The sequence below is a fragment of the Filicampus tigris genome, chromosome 4, assembly GCF_054856515.1.
Source record: "Filicampus tigris isolate MCC_2025a chromosome 4, RoL_Ftig_1.0, whole genome shotgun sequence".
Taxonomy (NCBI): Eukaryota; Metazoa; Chordata; class Actinopteri; order Syngnathiformes; family Syngnathidae; genus Filicampus; species Filicampus tigris.
The window spans coordinates 3,474,787-3,488,126 of NC_141220.1; the positions used below are offsets into that span (position 1 = coordinate 3,474,787).

Below are 13,340 nucleotides of genomic sequence, written 5' to 3' on the forward strand. Positions count from 1 at the left end.
GTGCAGGTTTACTCTTGAGCTTTGACTTGAGGAGTTTTCCCTTCTCTACTGTCATTCTCCTTCTCAGTATTTGCTTGGTTTTCCAATACACTATAACACATCATTGTATTCCTCACTGTACAAGACAGCATTGACCAGATTGCTTTTCTCTGCGGTGTCTGGTCAGTTAAAGGTTGGCTATCATAGGGGATACAGGGGATCCCGTAGCTGGTTTTTCTTCGCAGTCTTAACCTTTCAAACAAAGTTCCTTTAAAGTGAAGTATCCTAAGGTAGTGTGGCTGAGTGGTATTATCCCCTGGAATTATATTCCACTCTGTCTTGAGTTGTGGTTTCAAATACTGCCACTTCCCTGTCTGTTGAGGTAGTGTGCTCAGTTTTGTTGTCTTGCCACACAAACTTGTTCTATCTTGTCAAGGTTTCCTGCCTTCATGTCAATATCTTTGCCTTTCAAATATTGAACAAGAACGCCAACATGATGGGTACAAGCGCAGTTCATACTAAGAGTGAAAATAGGAGGATTTTTCCAATGCAAAGTCAGCTACGTTTTTAAAATGTCAATTTCCACGTGCAAGTTCCATACAGTCGGAAAATCCGAACTTTAAACTTTCTAATGATCAATGCTTAAAGCCTTTGAAAAAGATCCAAAGGGTAGGGTTCAGGTAATGAACAACCCATCGCAGATAGCAGAAGATGGTTTCGATTCATCAACCTCTGGGTTAAGGGCCCAGCACGCTACCGCTGCGCCACTCTGCTGTTTGTTTCATAACCTTTGTATTATTCACTTTCTTTCTAGCAGGTATTGGGTTGGATGTCCAAAATCTGCATATTCCTGTCCTGAAAAGATTGCTGTTTTTCTGAAGTGCAGGTTTACAGCTGAGCTTTGACTTGAGGAGTTTTCCCTTCTCTACTGTGTCATTCTCCTTCTCAGTTTTTGCTTGGTTTTCCAATACACTATAACACATCATTGTATTCCTCACTGAGCAAGACAACATTGACCAGTTTGCTTTTCTCGGCGGTGTCTGGTCAGTTAAAGGTTGGCTATCATCGGGGATACATGGGATCCCACAGCTGGGTTTCCTTCGCAGTCTTAACCTTTCAAACAAAGTTCCTTTAAAGTGCAGTATCTTAAGGTAGTGTGGCCGAGTGGTATTATCCCCTGGATTTATATTCCACTCCGTCTTGAGGTGTGGTTTCATATACTGCCACTTCCCTGTCTGTTGAGGTAGTGTGTTCAGTTTTGTTGTCTTGCCACACAAACCTGTTCAATCTTCTCAAGGTTTCCTGCCTTCATGTCAATATCTTTGCCTTTCAAATGTTGAACAAGAATGCCAACATGATGGGTACAAGCGCAGTTGCTACTAAAAGTGAAAATAGGAGGATTTTTCCACTGCAAAGTAGGTTAAGTTTTTAAAATGTCAATTTCCACGTATAGGTTCCATACAGTAGGAAAATCCGAACTTTAAACTTTCTCATGATCATTGCTTAAAGCCTTTGAAAAAGATCCAAAGGGTAGGGTTCAGGTAATGAACCACCCATCGCAGATAGCAGAGGATGGTTTCGATCCATCGACCTCTGGGTTTAGGGCCCAGCACGCTTCCGCTGCGCCACTCTGCGGTTTGCTCCATAACCTTTGTATTATTCACTTTCTTTCTAGCAAGTATTGGGTTGGACATCCAAAATCTGCATATTCCTGTCCTGAAAAGATTGCTGTTTTTCTGAAGTGCAGGTTTACGGCTGAGCTTTGACTTGAGGAGTTTTCCCTTCTCTAGTGTGTCATCTCTTCTCTAGTGTGTCTTTCTCCTTCGCAGCTTTTGCTTGGTTTTCCAATACACTATAACACTTTATTGTATTCCTCACTGTAAAAGACAGCATTGACCAGATTGCTTTTCTCTGCGGTGTCTGGTCAGTTAAAGATTGGCTATCATAGGGGATACAGGGGATCCCGTAGCTGGTTTTTCTTCGCAGTCTTAACTTTTCCAACAAAGTTCCTTTTAAAGTGAAGTATCTTAAGGTAGTGTGGCCGAGTGGTATTATCCCCTGGATTTATATTCCATCCTGTCTTGAGTTGTGCTTTCAAATACTGCCACTTCCCTGTCTGTTGAGGTAGTGTGCTCAGTTTTGTTGTCTTGCCACACAAACTTGTTCTATCTTGTCAAGGTTTCCTGCCTTCATGTCAATATCTTTGCCTTTCAAATGTTGAACAAGAACGCCAACATGATGGGTACAAGCGCAGTTCATACTAAAAGTGAAAATAGGAGGATTTTTCCAATGCAAAGTCAGCTAAGTTTTTAAAATGTCAATTTCCCCGTGCAAGTTCCATACAGTAGGAAAATCCGAACTTTAAACTTTCTCATGATCAATTCTTGAAGCCTTTGAAAAAGATCCAAAGGGTAGGGTTCAGGTAATAAACAACCGATTGCAGATAGCAGAGGATGGTTTCGATCCATCGACCTCTGGGTTATGGGCCCAGCACGCTTCCGCTGCGCCACTCTGCTGTTTGGTTCATAACCTTTGTATTATTCACTTTCTTTCTAGCAAGTATTGGGTTGGATGTCCAAAATCTGCATATTCCTGTCCTGAAAAGATTGCTGTTTTTCTGAAATGCAGGTTTACAGCTGAACTTTGACTTGAGGAGTTTTCCCTTCTCTAGTGTGTCATCTCTTCTCTAGTGTGTCTTTCTCCTTCGCAGCTTTTGCTTGGTTTTCCAATACACTATAACACTTTATTGTATTCCTCACTGTAAAAGACAGCATTGACCAGATTGCTTTTCTCTGCGGTGTCTGGTCAGTTAAAGGTTGGCTATCATAGGGGATACAGGGGATCCCGTAGCTGGTTTTTCTTCGCAGTCTTAACTTTTCCAACAAAGTTCCTTTTAAAGTGAAGTATCTTAAGGTAGTGTGGCCGAGTGGTATTATCCCCTGGATTTATATTCCATCCTGTCTTGAGTTGTGCTTTCAAATACTGCCACTTCCCTGTCTGTTGAGGTAGTGTGCTCAGTTTTGTTGTCTTGCCACACAAACTTGTTCTATCTTGTCAAGGTTTCCTGCCTTCATGTCAATATCTTTGCCTTTCAAATGTTGAACAAGAACGCCAACATGATGGGTACAAGCGCAGTTCATACTAAAAGTGAAAATAGGAGGATTTTTCCAATACAAAGTCAGCTGCTTTTTTAAAAGGTCAATTTCCACGTGCAAGTTCCAAGTATAGGAAAATCCGAACATTAAATGTTCTCATGATCAATGCTTAAATCATTTGAACAAGATCCAAAGGGTAGGGTTCAGGTTATGAAAAACCCATCATAGATAGCAGAGGATGGTTTCGATCCATCGTCCTCTGGGTTATCGGCCCAGCACGCTACCGCTGTGCATTGGTTTGTGTTTTAAGTGTTGATTCCCTTTTTCTTGCAAGTACTGGCTCGCACGAGCATTTAATAGCCCCTGGACTGTGTTCTCTGTCCAGAATATTCACATTCCTGGTCTTAAAAGTGCCGTTTTTTCCGAGGTGCAGGTTGACAGCTGAGTTTTGACTTGGGAAGTGTGCCCTTCTATACTCTGTCATTCTCCTGCTCAGTGCTTGCTTCGTTTCCCCAAAACACAATACAAATCAATTCGTTCTTCACCATGCTTGACTGCATAGACCAGATTGCTTTCCTGTGGGGTGCTTGTTTTTGGGACTGTTCCAGCCTTTGTCCCAGGGTGTTGCCGGGTTTGAAGTGTATTGGAATGTCGTCTAAGTTTGAAATCCTTTGTTGTTTTTCAGATGGAGCTGATACATACGGAAAGACAATATTGTTTCTGCACTCTTTTCTTTTTCATCCTCTATGCTTTTGTCCCTCCTTGAACTCAATGCACTTTTTACGATGGACCAGATGGGGTCACCTCAGGTTTCGAGGTCTTCCCTAAGGTGCCTATGTTCTCTCGCTGCCTTGCGGGCTATTTGGAGGTCTTCAGGTCTATGTTTTAGGGTCGTGATAATGCTCATTTTGTCTTCCAGTGTGTGTTATGACAATAAAGTATTGGTCAGTGAGTGTGGGTTTTTTTCTAAACTGCTGCAAAAATGGCCCTGTCCCGAAAAAGAGACTTTCCACGTCCTCTATGTAAAAGTTGGCAACAATGGGCATGACAAGTGATCCACTAGCTATGAAATTTTCCGTCCGACTCTTATATTTTTCAAACAAAGGTCCTGTCTTGGTTAAGTAAGCTTAGGTAGTGTGGCCGAGCGGTCTAAGGCGCTGGATTAAGGATCCAGTCTCTCTTGAGGCGTGGGTTCAAGTCCCACCACTGCCATTTACACCTCATTTGGGGTTAATACACTCAATTGTGTTGTCTTGCCACACCAATCCATTCAGTCCCATCAATGTTCCTTCCTTCATGTCAATATCCTTGGCCTTTACACGTTGAAATGGATTGCCCTCATGATGCGTACATTCACAGTCTATGTCAAAAGTGCAAAAAGGCGGATCTTTCTCATATAAAGTGAGAGAACTGAGGAAGAGATCACCTCGCACATGCAAGTTCCCAACAGTTGAAATGTTTTTTGATCAAGATCAATGCTTAAAACCATAGGTTTGTATCAACATCCTAAGTACAGCACAGTGGGATTGACTAACCTACCACAGATTGCAGAGGATTGTTTTGATCCATCGACCTCTGGGTTATGGGCCCAGCACGCTTCCGCTGCGCCACTCTGCTGTTTGTTTCATAACCTTTGTATTATTCACTTTCTTTCTAGCAAGTATTGGGTTGGACACGTCCAAAATCTGCATATTCCTGTCTTGAAAAGATTGCTGTTTTTCTGAAGTGCAGGTTTACTCCTGAGCTTTGACTTGAGGAGTTTTCCCTTCTCTACTGTCATTCTCCATCTCAGTAATTGCTTGGTTTTCCAATACACTATAACACATCATTGTATTCCTCACTGTACAAGACAGCATTGACCAGATTGCTTTTCTCTGCGGTGTCTGGTCAGTTAAAGGTTGGCTATCATAGGGGATACAGGCGTTCCCGTAGCTGGTTTTTCTTCGCAGTCTTAACCTTTCAAACAAAGTTCCTTTAAAGTGAAGTATCCTAAGGTAGTGTGGCCGAGTGGTATTATCCCCTGGAATTATATTCCACTCTGTCTTGAGTTGTGGTTTCAAATACTGCCACTTCCCTGTCTGTTGAGGTAGTGTGCTCAGTTTTGTTGTCTTGCCACACAAACTTGTTCTATCTTGTCAAGGTTTCCTGCCTTCATGTCAATATCTTTGCCTTTCAAATATTGAACAAGAACGCCAACATGATGGGTACAAGCGCAGTTCATACTAAGAGTGAAAATAGGAGGATTTTTCCAATGCAAAGTCAGCTACGTTTTTAAAATGTCAATTTCCACGTGCAAGTTCCATACAGTAGGAAAATCCGAACTTTAAACTTTCTAATGATCAATGCTTAAAGCCTTTGAAAAAGATCCAAAGGGTAGGGTTCAGGTAATGAACAACCCATCGCAGATAGCAGAGGATGGTTTCGATCCATCTACCTCTGGGTTTAGGGCGCAGCACGCTTCCGCTGCGCCACTCTGCGGTTTGTTTCATAACCTTTGTATTATTCACGTTCTTTCTAGCAAGTATATGGTTGGACGTCCAAAATCTGCATATTCCTGTCCTGAAAAGATTGCTGTTTTTCTGAAGTGCAGGTTTACGGCTGAGCTTTGACTTGAGGAGTTTTCCCTTCTCTAGTGTGTCATCCCTTCTCTAGTGTGTCTTTCTCCTTCGCAGCTTTTGCTTGGTTTTCCAATACACTATAACACATCATTGTATTCCTCACTGTAAAAGACAGCATTGACCAGATTGCTTTTCTCTGCGGTGTCTGGTCAGTTAAAGGTTGGCTATCATAGGGGATTCAGGGGATCCCGTAGCTGGTTTTTCTTCGCAGTCTTAACTTTTCAAACAAAGTTCCTTTTAAAGTGAAGTATCTTAAGGTAGTGTGTCCGAGTGGTATTATCCCCTGGATTTATATTCCACTACGTCTTGAGGTGTGGTTTCAAATACTGCCATTTCCATGTCTGTTGAGGTAGTGTGCTCACTTATGTTGTCTTGCCACACAAACCTGTTCTGTATTCTCAAAGTTTACTGCCTTCATGTCAATATCTTTTGCCTTTCAAATGTTGAACAAGACTGCCAACATGATGTAAACAAGCGCAGTTCATACTAAAAGTGAAAATAGGAGGATTTTTCCAATGTAAAGTCAGCTAAGTTTTTAAAAGGTCAATTTCCACGTGCAAGTTCCAAACAATTGGAAAATCCGAAAATTAAATGTTCTCATGATCAATGCTTGAATCATTTGAACAAGATCCAAAGGGTAGGGTTCAGGTAATGAAAAACCCATCACAGATAGCAGAGGATGGTTTCGATCCATCGTCCTCTGGGTTATGCGCCCAGCACGCTACCGCTGTGCATTGGTCTGTGTTTTTAGTGTTCATTTCCTCCTTCTTGCAAGTACTGGCTCGCACGAGCATTTAATAGCCCCTGGACTGTGTTCTCTGTCCAGAATATGCACATTCCTGGTCTGAAAAGTGCCGTTTTTCTGAGGTGCAGGTTGACAGCTGAGTTTTGACTTGGGAAGTTTGTCCTTCTATACTCTGTCATTCTCCTGCTCAGCTTGCTTCGTTTCCCCAAAACACAATACAAATCAATTCGTTCTTCACCATGCTTGACTTCATAGACCAGATTGCTTTCCTGTGGGGTGCTTGGTTTTTGGACTGTTCCAGCCTTTGTCCCAGGGTGTTGCCAGGTTTGAAGTGTACTGGAATGTCGTCTAAGTTGGAAATCCTTTGTTGATTTTCAGATGGAGCTGATACATACGGAAATACAATATTGTTTCTGCACTCTTTTCTTTTTCATCCTCTATGCTTTTGTCCCTCCTTGAACTCAATGCGCTTTTTACGATGGACCAGATGGGGTCACCTCAGGTTTCGAGGTCTTCCCTAAGGTGCCTATGTTCTCTCGCTGCCTTGCGGGCTATTTGGAGGTCTTCAGGTCTATGTTTTAGGGTCGTGATAATGCTCATTTGTCTTCCAGTGTGTGTTGTGACTATAAAGTATTGGTCAGTGAGTGTGTTTTTTTTTCTAAACCGCTACAAAAATGGCCCTGTCCCGAAAAAGAGACTTTCCACGTCTTCTATGTAAAAGTTGGCAACAATGGGCGTGACAAGTGATCCAGTAGCTCTGAAATTTTCCGTCCGACTCTTAATTTTTTCAAACACAGGTCCTGTCTTGGTTAAGTAAACTTAGGTAGTGTGGCCGAGCGGTCTAAGGCGCTGGATTAAGCCTCCAGTCTCTCTTGAGGCGTGGGTTCAATTCCCACCACTGCCATTTACACCTCAGTTGGGGTTAATACACTCAATTGTGTTGTCTTGCCACACCAATCCATTCAGTCCCATCAATGTTCCTTCCTTCATGTCAATATCCTTGGCCTTTAGACGTTGAAATGGATTGCCCTCATGATGCGTGTTTATTCACAGTCTGTTAAAAGTTCAAAAAGGCAGATTTTTCTCATATAAAGTGAGAGAACTGAGGAAGAGATAACCTTGCTGTTTTTCTCAAGTGCAGGTTTACAGCTGAACTTTGACTTGAGGAGTTTTCCTTTCTCTACTGTGTCAATCCCCTTCTCAGTTCTTGCTTGGTTTTCCAATACACTGTCAATACACTACAACACATCATTGTATTCCTCACTGTGCAAGACAGCATTGACCAAATTGCTTCTCTGCAGTGTCTTAACCTTTCAAACAAAGTTCCTTTGAAGCAAAGTGTCATAAGGTAGTGTGGCTGAGTGGTATTTTCCCTGGATTTCTATTCCACTCATTCTTGGGGTGTGGTTTCAAATACTGCCACTTCCATGTCTGTTGAGGTAGTGTGCTCAGTTTTGTTGTCTTGCCACACAAACCTGTTCTATCTTGTCAAAGTTTCCTGCCTTCATGTCAATATTTTTGCCTTTCAAATGTTGAACAAGATTGCCAACATGATGGGTACAAGCGCAGTTCATACTACAAGTTAAAATAGGAGTATTTTTTCAATGCAAAGTCAGCTATACAAATCAATTCGTTCTTCACCGTATATGACTGCATAGACCAGATTGCTTTTCTGTGGGGTCCTTTATTTTTGGACTGTTCCAGCCTTTGTCCCAGGGTGTTGCCAGGTTTGAAGTGTATTGGAATGTCGTCTAAGTTGGAAATCCTTTGTTGTTTTTTAAATGGAGCTGATACATAGGGAAAGACAATGTTGTTTCTGCAACGGTTTTCTTCTTCATTCTCTATGCTTTTGTCCCACCTTGAACTAGATGCACTTTTTACAATGGACCAGCTGGAGTCACCTCATGTTTTGAGGTCTTCCCTCAGGTGCCTTTGTTCTCTCGCTGCCTTGCGGACTATTTGGAGGTCTTCAGGTCTGTGTTTTAGGTTCGTGATAACGCTCATTTTGTCTTCCAGTGTGTGGTATGAGTATAAAGTATTGGTCAGTGAGTGTGGGTTTTGCCTAAACCGCAACACAGATGGCACTGTCCCCAAAGAGAGACTTTCCACGTCCTCTATGTAAAAATTGGCAACAATGGGCGAGACAAGTGATCCTAATTCTGATCTTAATTTTTTCAAACAAAGTTCCTGGGTTGGGTGAGTATGTTTAGTAGTGTGGCCGAGCGGTCTACAGCGCTTAATTAAGGCTCTGGTTTCTCTTGAGGCGTGGGTTGAAGTCCCACCACTGCCATTTACACCTCAGTTGGGGTTAATACACTCAATTGTGTTGTCTTGCCACACCAATCCATTCCTTCCCATCAATGTTCCTTCCTTAATGTCAATATCTTTGTCCTTCACACGTTGAAATGGATTGCCATCATGATGGATACATACACAGTGTATGTTAAAAGGGCAAAAAGGCAGATTCTTCTCATGCAAAGTGAGTGAATTGAGGAAAAGATCACCTCACTAGTGGTTTTCCAATACACTATAACACATCATTGCATTCCTCACCTTGCAAGACAGCATTGACCAGATTGCTTTTCTCTGGGGTGTCTGGTGAGTTAAAGTTTGGCTACCATAGGGGATCCAGGGGATCCCACAGCTGCATTGTAAAAAAGATACTGTTGTTTTTACGGAAAAAAAACCCGGCAGCTGTGCTTGCTGGAATTATATTGTAAAAAATACAGGAGGATGTAAAACACATTACAAAACAACCTGTACATTTTACAGTTTAAAACTGTAATCTTTACAAAAATCTACATGCTAAGGTGGTAAATTCAACAATAATATTCAGGCAAACAAGCACAACTATGCATTTATTAAAACATTTTATTCCCGTAAAATGAACTGCACTTTCTTGTTTAACATCAAATCGCATTCAATTTCACTGATTAAAATCAGATGAAAGGCATTGATCATTATTGTCTTTGACATACGTAGCTATCGACGAAAAGTTTGAATAACGCGGCCTTTTAACTAGTGATGGGACGAAATGGGCAGAGGCTCTGAAGCTTGCGTCGAGTAATGGGAGGGGCGTTTCCACAAAGCTTGTATCGAGGCACGCGGCAAAACCCGGAAATGATGACGTGTGAAGCCTCGCCGGCCGACTGAATCCCATGCACGCTTCGGGAGTGGTCCGACGTTTGGCGTGCATTGCAAACACAGTACAGACTCCGGTCTAAATTGGGTGCAAAACACAATGGCGATCGCCTGTTATCTCACGTTTTGTGAATTTCGGGCTCCTTTACTTGTTACACCTGTGCGCAACAGTGCAACTAGTGCAATCTTCTTTCTAGCCTTGTCCGTTGCTTGCGATGGAACCTGCGCGAAAAAGGCGATCCTCCCCTGTATGGGAACATTTTGATTTGATATCTTCCAATAAGGTAACGGAGAAAAAATTCATTATTATAAATGTGACAATGCAGCTTTTCGTTGGTTCTTGTGTCTAACTTTTGTTATTTCACAGGTGAAGTGTCTGTTGTGTGCAAGGGAACTTGTCTACAGCAATAACACCTCGTCTATGTTGAGGCATTATAGAGCCTTGCATGAGAGCAAGGAGAGCCATGAAACTGGGCCAAGCTTAGGTCAGCAAAATTACACAGTGTATAGACAATGTTAAGATACACTTTAAATACTGCATTACTAACATAACCTATAATTGATTTCTGATTGCAAGAGAGCAAAGATGTAGATGAAGCCTTGGTCAACATGGTCATTGAGGACTGTCAGCGCTTCACTACTGTGGAGGACGAAGGGTTCAGAAAGTGTGTTACAGCTTTGAACCCTACCTATGTTCTTCCCACAAGGAAGGTATGTATGTGAACACATGAAGTATTTCTTCTCATTTCCCCATAGTAGCAATTCCAATAGTTTTATATTGTTCCTTTTTAGGCTTTGAAAGCTATGGTGGACGACAAGCTGGCCAAAGAAAAAGCCAAAGAAATGGTGTCAAAGGCTTCTGCCTTACAGCAGATATGTGGACATCCATGAACAGTTGAACACTCATATCTAGCTGTGACCTGCCATTTTATTGATGAACAAACATCATTGCACAGTATTGTTTTGGGGTTAGAACATTTCCCCAAGACTGAAAATCTTGCCCGAGCCAAAATTGCACTCATGTCTGACTGGAGCATCACTGACAAAGTTACCTGCCTTGTAACAGATGGTGCAGCAAGTATGGGTGCCTTGTGAGGGAGCTTCATATGCGACACACAGTTTGTGTGGCGCGCACTTTGAATCATCTGTGCCTTGTGAAAAAATATTTTCTAAAGCTGGTGAAATATTGTCCAAAAAAAGAAACTGTTTAAAGCCAGCCACTGTGGGAAAGCTATTGTTTCTAAATAAAGATGAATAAAAAATTATCCTTAGCACTCGTTGTATTTTGTTCACATACTAAATTACTAACACAAGGACATTTATATCTTTGTCTTAAGCAAATAGCCATTGAATTCTTACCACTGTTGACCTCTTGGGCTTCTAGACCACTAGATGGCGCCATGTAGTGGTCTAGCAAAAGACCGCTCTGCAAGTCCAAGTTCCAAACAGAAGAAACGTTTCAACTTTTTTTCCTCAAGATCAATGTTTAAAACCATAGGCTTTCATCAACATCTGAGTACAGCACAGAGGGAATGACAAACCTGCCCCAGATAGCAGAGAATGGTTTCGATCCCCTACCTCTGGGTTACGGGCCCAGCACGCTTCCACTGCGCCATTCTGTTTGTTTCATAACCTTCGTATTATTCACTCTTTCTTGCTAGCAAGTATTGGGTTGAACACGTCCAAAATTTGCATATTCCTGTCCTGAAAAGAGTGCCGTTTTTTCTGAGGTGCAGATTTTTAGTTGAGTTTTGATTTGAGGAATTTCCCCTTCTCTAGTGTGTCATTCTCCTCAGTTTTTGCTTGGTTTTCCAATACACTGTAACACATCATTGTATTCCTCACTGTGCAAAACAGCATTAACCAGATTGGTTTTCTCTGCGGTGTCTGGTGAGTTAAAGTTTGGCTACCATAGGGGATACAGGGAATCCCACAGCTGGTTTTCCTTCGCAGTCTTAACCTTTAAAAAAAAACTCCTTTGAAGTTTAGTCTCTTAAGGTAGTGTGGCCGAGCGGTATCAGCCCCTGGATTAAGATTCCACTCTGTCTTGAGGTGTGGTTTCAAATACTGCCACTTCCATGTCTGTTGAGGTAGTGTGCTCACTTTTGTTGTCTTGCCACACAAACCTGTTCTATCTTCTCAAAGTTTCCTGCCTTCATGTCAATATCTTTGCCTTTCAAATGTTGAACAAGACTGCCAACATGATGGTTACAAGTACAGTTCATACTAAAAGTAAAAATAGGAGGATTTTTCCAATGCAAAGTCAGCAAAGTTTGTAAAGGGTCACTTTCCACGTGCAAGTTCCAAACAGTTGGAAAATCCGAACTTTAATTTTTCTCATTATGAATGCTTAAAGTCTTTGCACAAGATCCGAAGGGTAGGGTTCGGGTAATGAAAAACCCACCACAGATAGCAGAGGATGGTTTCGATCCATCGTTCTCTGGGTTATGGGCCCAGCAAGCTACCGCTGTGCCACTCTGCTGTCTATTGGTCTGTGTTTGTAGTGTTCATTCCCTCTTTCTTGCAAGTACTGGCTCGCTCGAGCATTTAATAGCCCCTGGACTGTGTTCTCTGTCCAGAATATGCACATTCCTGGTCGAGTTTGCCCTTCTATACTCTGTCATTCTCCTGCTCAGTGCTTGCTTCGTTTCCCCAAAACACAATACAAATCAATTTGTTCTTCACCGTATTTGACTGCATAGACCAGATTGCTTTTCTGTGGGGCGCTTGGTTTTTGGACTGTTCCAGCCTTTGTCCCAGGGTGTTGCCAGGTTTGAAGTGTATTGGAATGTCGTCTAAGTTGGAAATCCATGTATGTTTTTCAGATGGAGCTGATACATACGGAAAGACAATGTTGTTTCTGCAACTCTTTTCTTTTTCATCCTCTATGCTTTTGTCCCTCCTTGAACTAGATGCACTTTTCACAATGGACCAGCAGGGGTCGCCTCAGGTTTTGAGGTCTTCCCTCAGGTGCCTATGCTCTCTCATTGCCTTGTGGGCTATTTGGTGGTCTTCAGATCTGTTTTTTAGGGTCGTGATAACACTCATTTTGTCTTGCAAGGTGCAAGTTTGGTCAAGGGTGGAGGGTTGCGGCCGGACGGGCAAAAAAGGGTCAAGTGCCCAGCTCTGGTTTTGTCCTGTCAAAGTTTCCTGCCTTCATATCAATAACTTTGGCTTTCACACAGTGAACACGACTGCCAACATGATGGGTACAAACACAGTTGATGTTGATGAAGTGAAAAATTTCTCCACTGTAAAGTGAATGAACTGTGGAAAAGGTCACTTCCCACATGCAAATCCAAACAGTTGAAACATCCTAACTTTTTTTTTCTCATCAAGAGCAGCACTTTAAGCCTTTGCACATCCTCCTAAGGGTATTGTTAATGATACAGAATGTTTTTCTACACTCACACATGTAAAATAAGCTGCAAACATACGCAACGAACACGCCACTTCAGCAAAGGCTAACTTCAAAATAAAGCTTACCAAATAATACATCGAGTCATTGATGCCAATGCAATAGCCTGAGTAGACTTTTACTCTGAAGTTAGCCTGCGTGTTGGCATAAGGGTAACTTGATTTACGCTTTTGACGTTCGGCTTTCTTTTTTGCAATTTTAACAGTTGCCGCTGACATCTACACAATGCCATCTCAAAATCATATTCAGTCACTAATTTAGGATGCTAACAAACCGCTAGTTAATTACGCTGTCATTGTATCAAGTCCCTGGAATTAGTGGCTATCAGCTAGCTGTTAGCATTA

At 42.0% G+C, this 13,340-nt stretch overlaps 1 protein-coding gene and 3 non-coding genes across 4 annotated transcripts; 3 read left to right on the forward strand and 1 right to left on the reverse strand.

The window, feature by feature from the left end:
• Positions 1-2,423: 2,423 nt before the first annotated feature.
• On the reverse strand, positions 2,424-2,495 carry trnam-cau (transfer RNA methionine (anticodon CAU)). The gene has a single exon. It is a non-coding gene; the product is annotated as a tRNA-Met (tRNA).
• A 1,709-nt stretch (positions 2,496-4,204) lies between these two features.
• trnal-aag (transfer RNA leucine (anticodon AAG)) lies at positions 4,205-4,286 on the forward strand. Its single transcript has one exon. It is a non-coding gene; the product is annotated as a tRNA-Leu (tRNA).
• A 2,973-nt stretch (positions 4,287-7,259) lies between these two features.
• On the forward strand, positions 7,260-7,341 carry trnal-aag (transfer RNA leucine (anticodon AAG)). The gene has a single exon. It is a non-coding gene; the product is annotated as a tRNA-Leu (tRNA).
• A 2,229-nt stretch (positions 7,342-9,570) lies between these two features.
• Positions 9,571-10,469, forward strand: LOC147148178 (uncharacterized). Its single transcript, XM_086027310.1, has 4 exons — positions 9,571-9,862; positions 9,946-10,063; positions 10,156-10,289; positions 10,371-10,469. The coding sequence occupies exons 1-4, from the start codon at positions 9,794-9,796 to the stop codon at positions 10,467-10,469; spliced, it is 420 nt and encodes a 139-aa protein (XP_085883436.1). The 5' UTR covers positions 9,571-9,793.
• Positions 10,470-13,340: the final 2,871 nt, after the last annotated feature.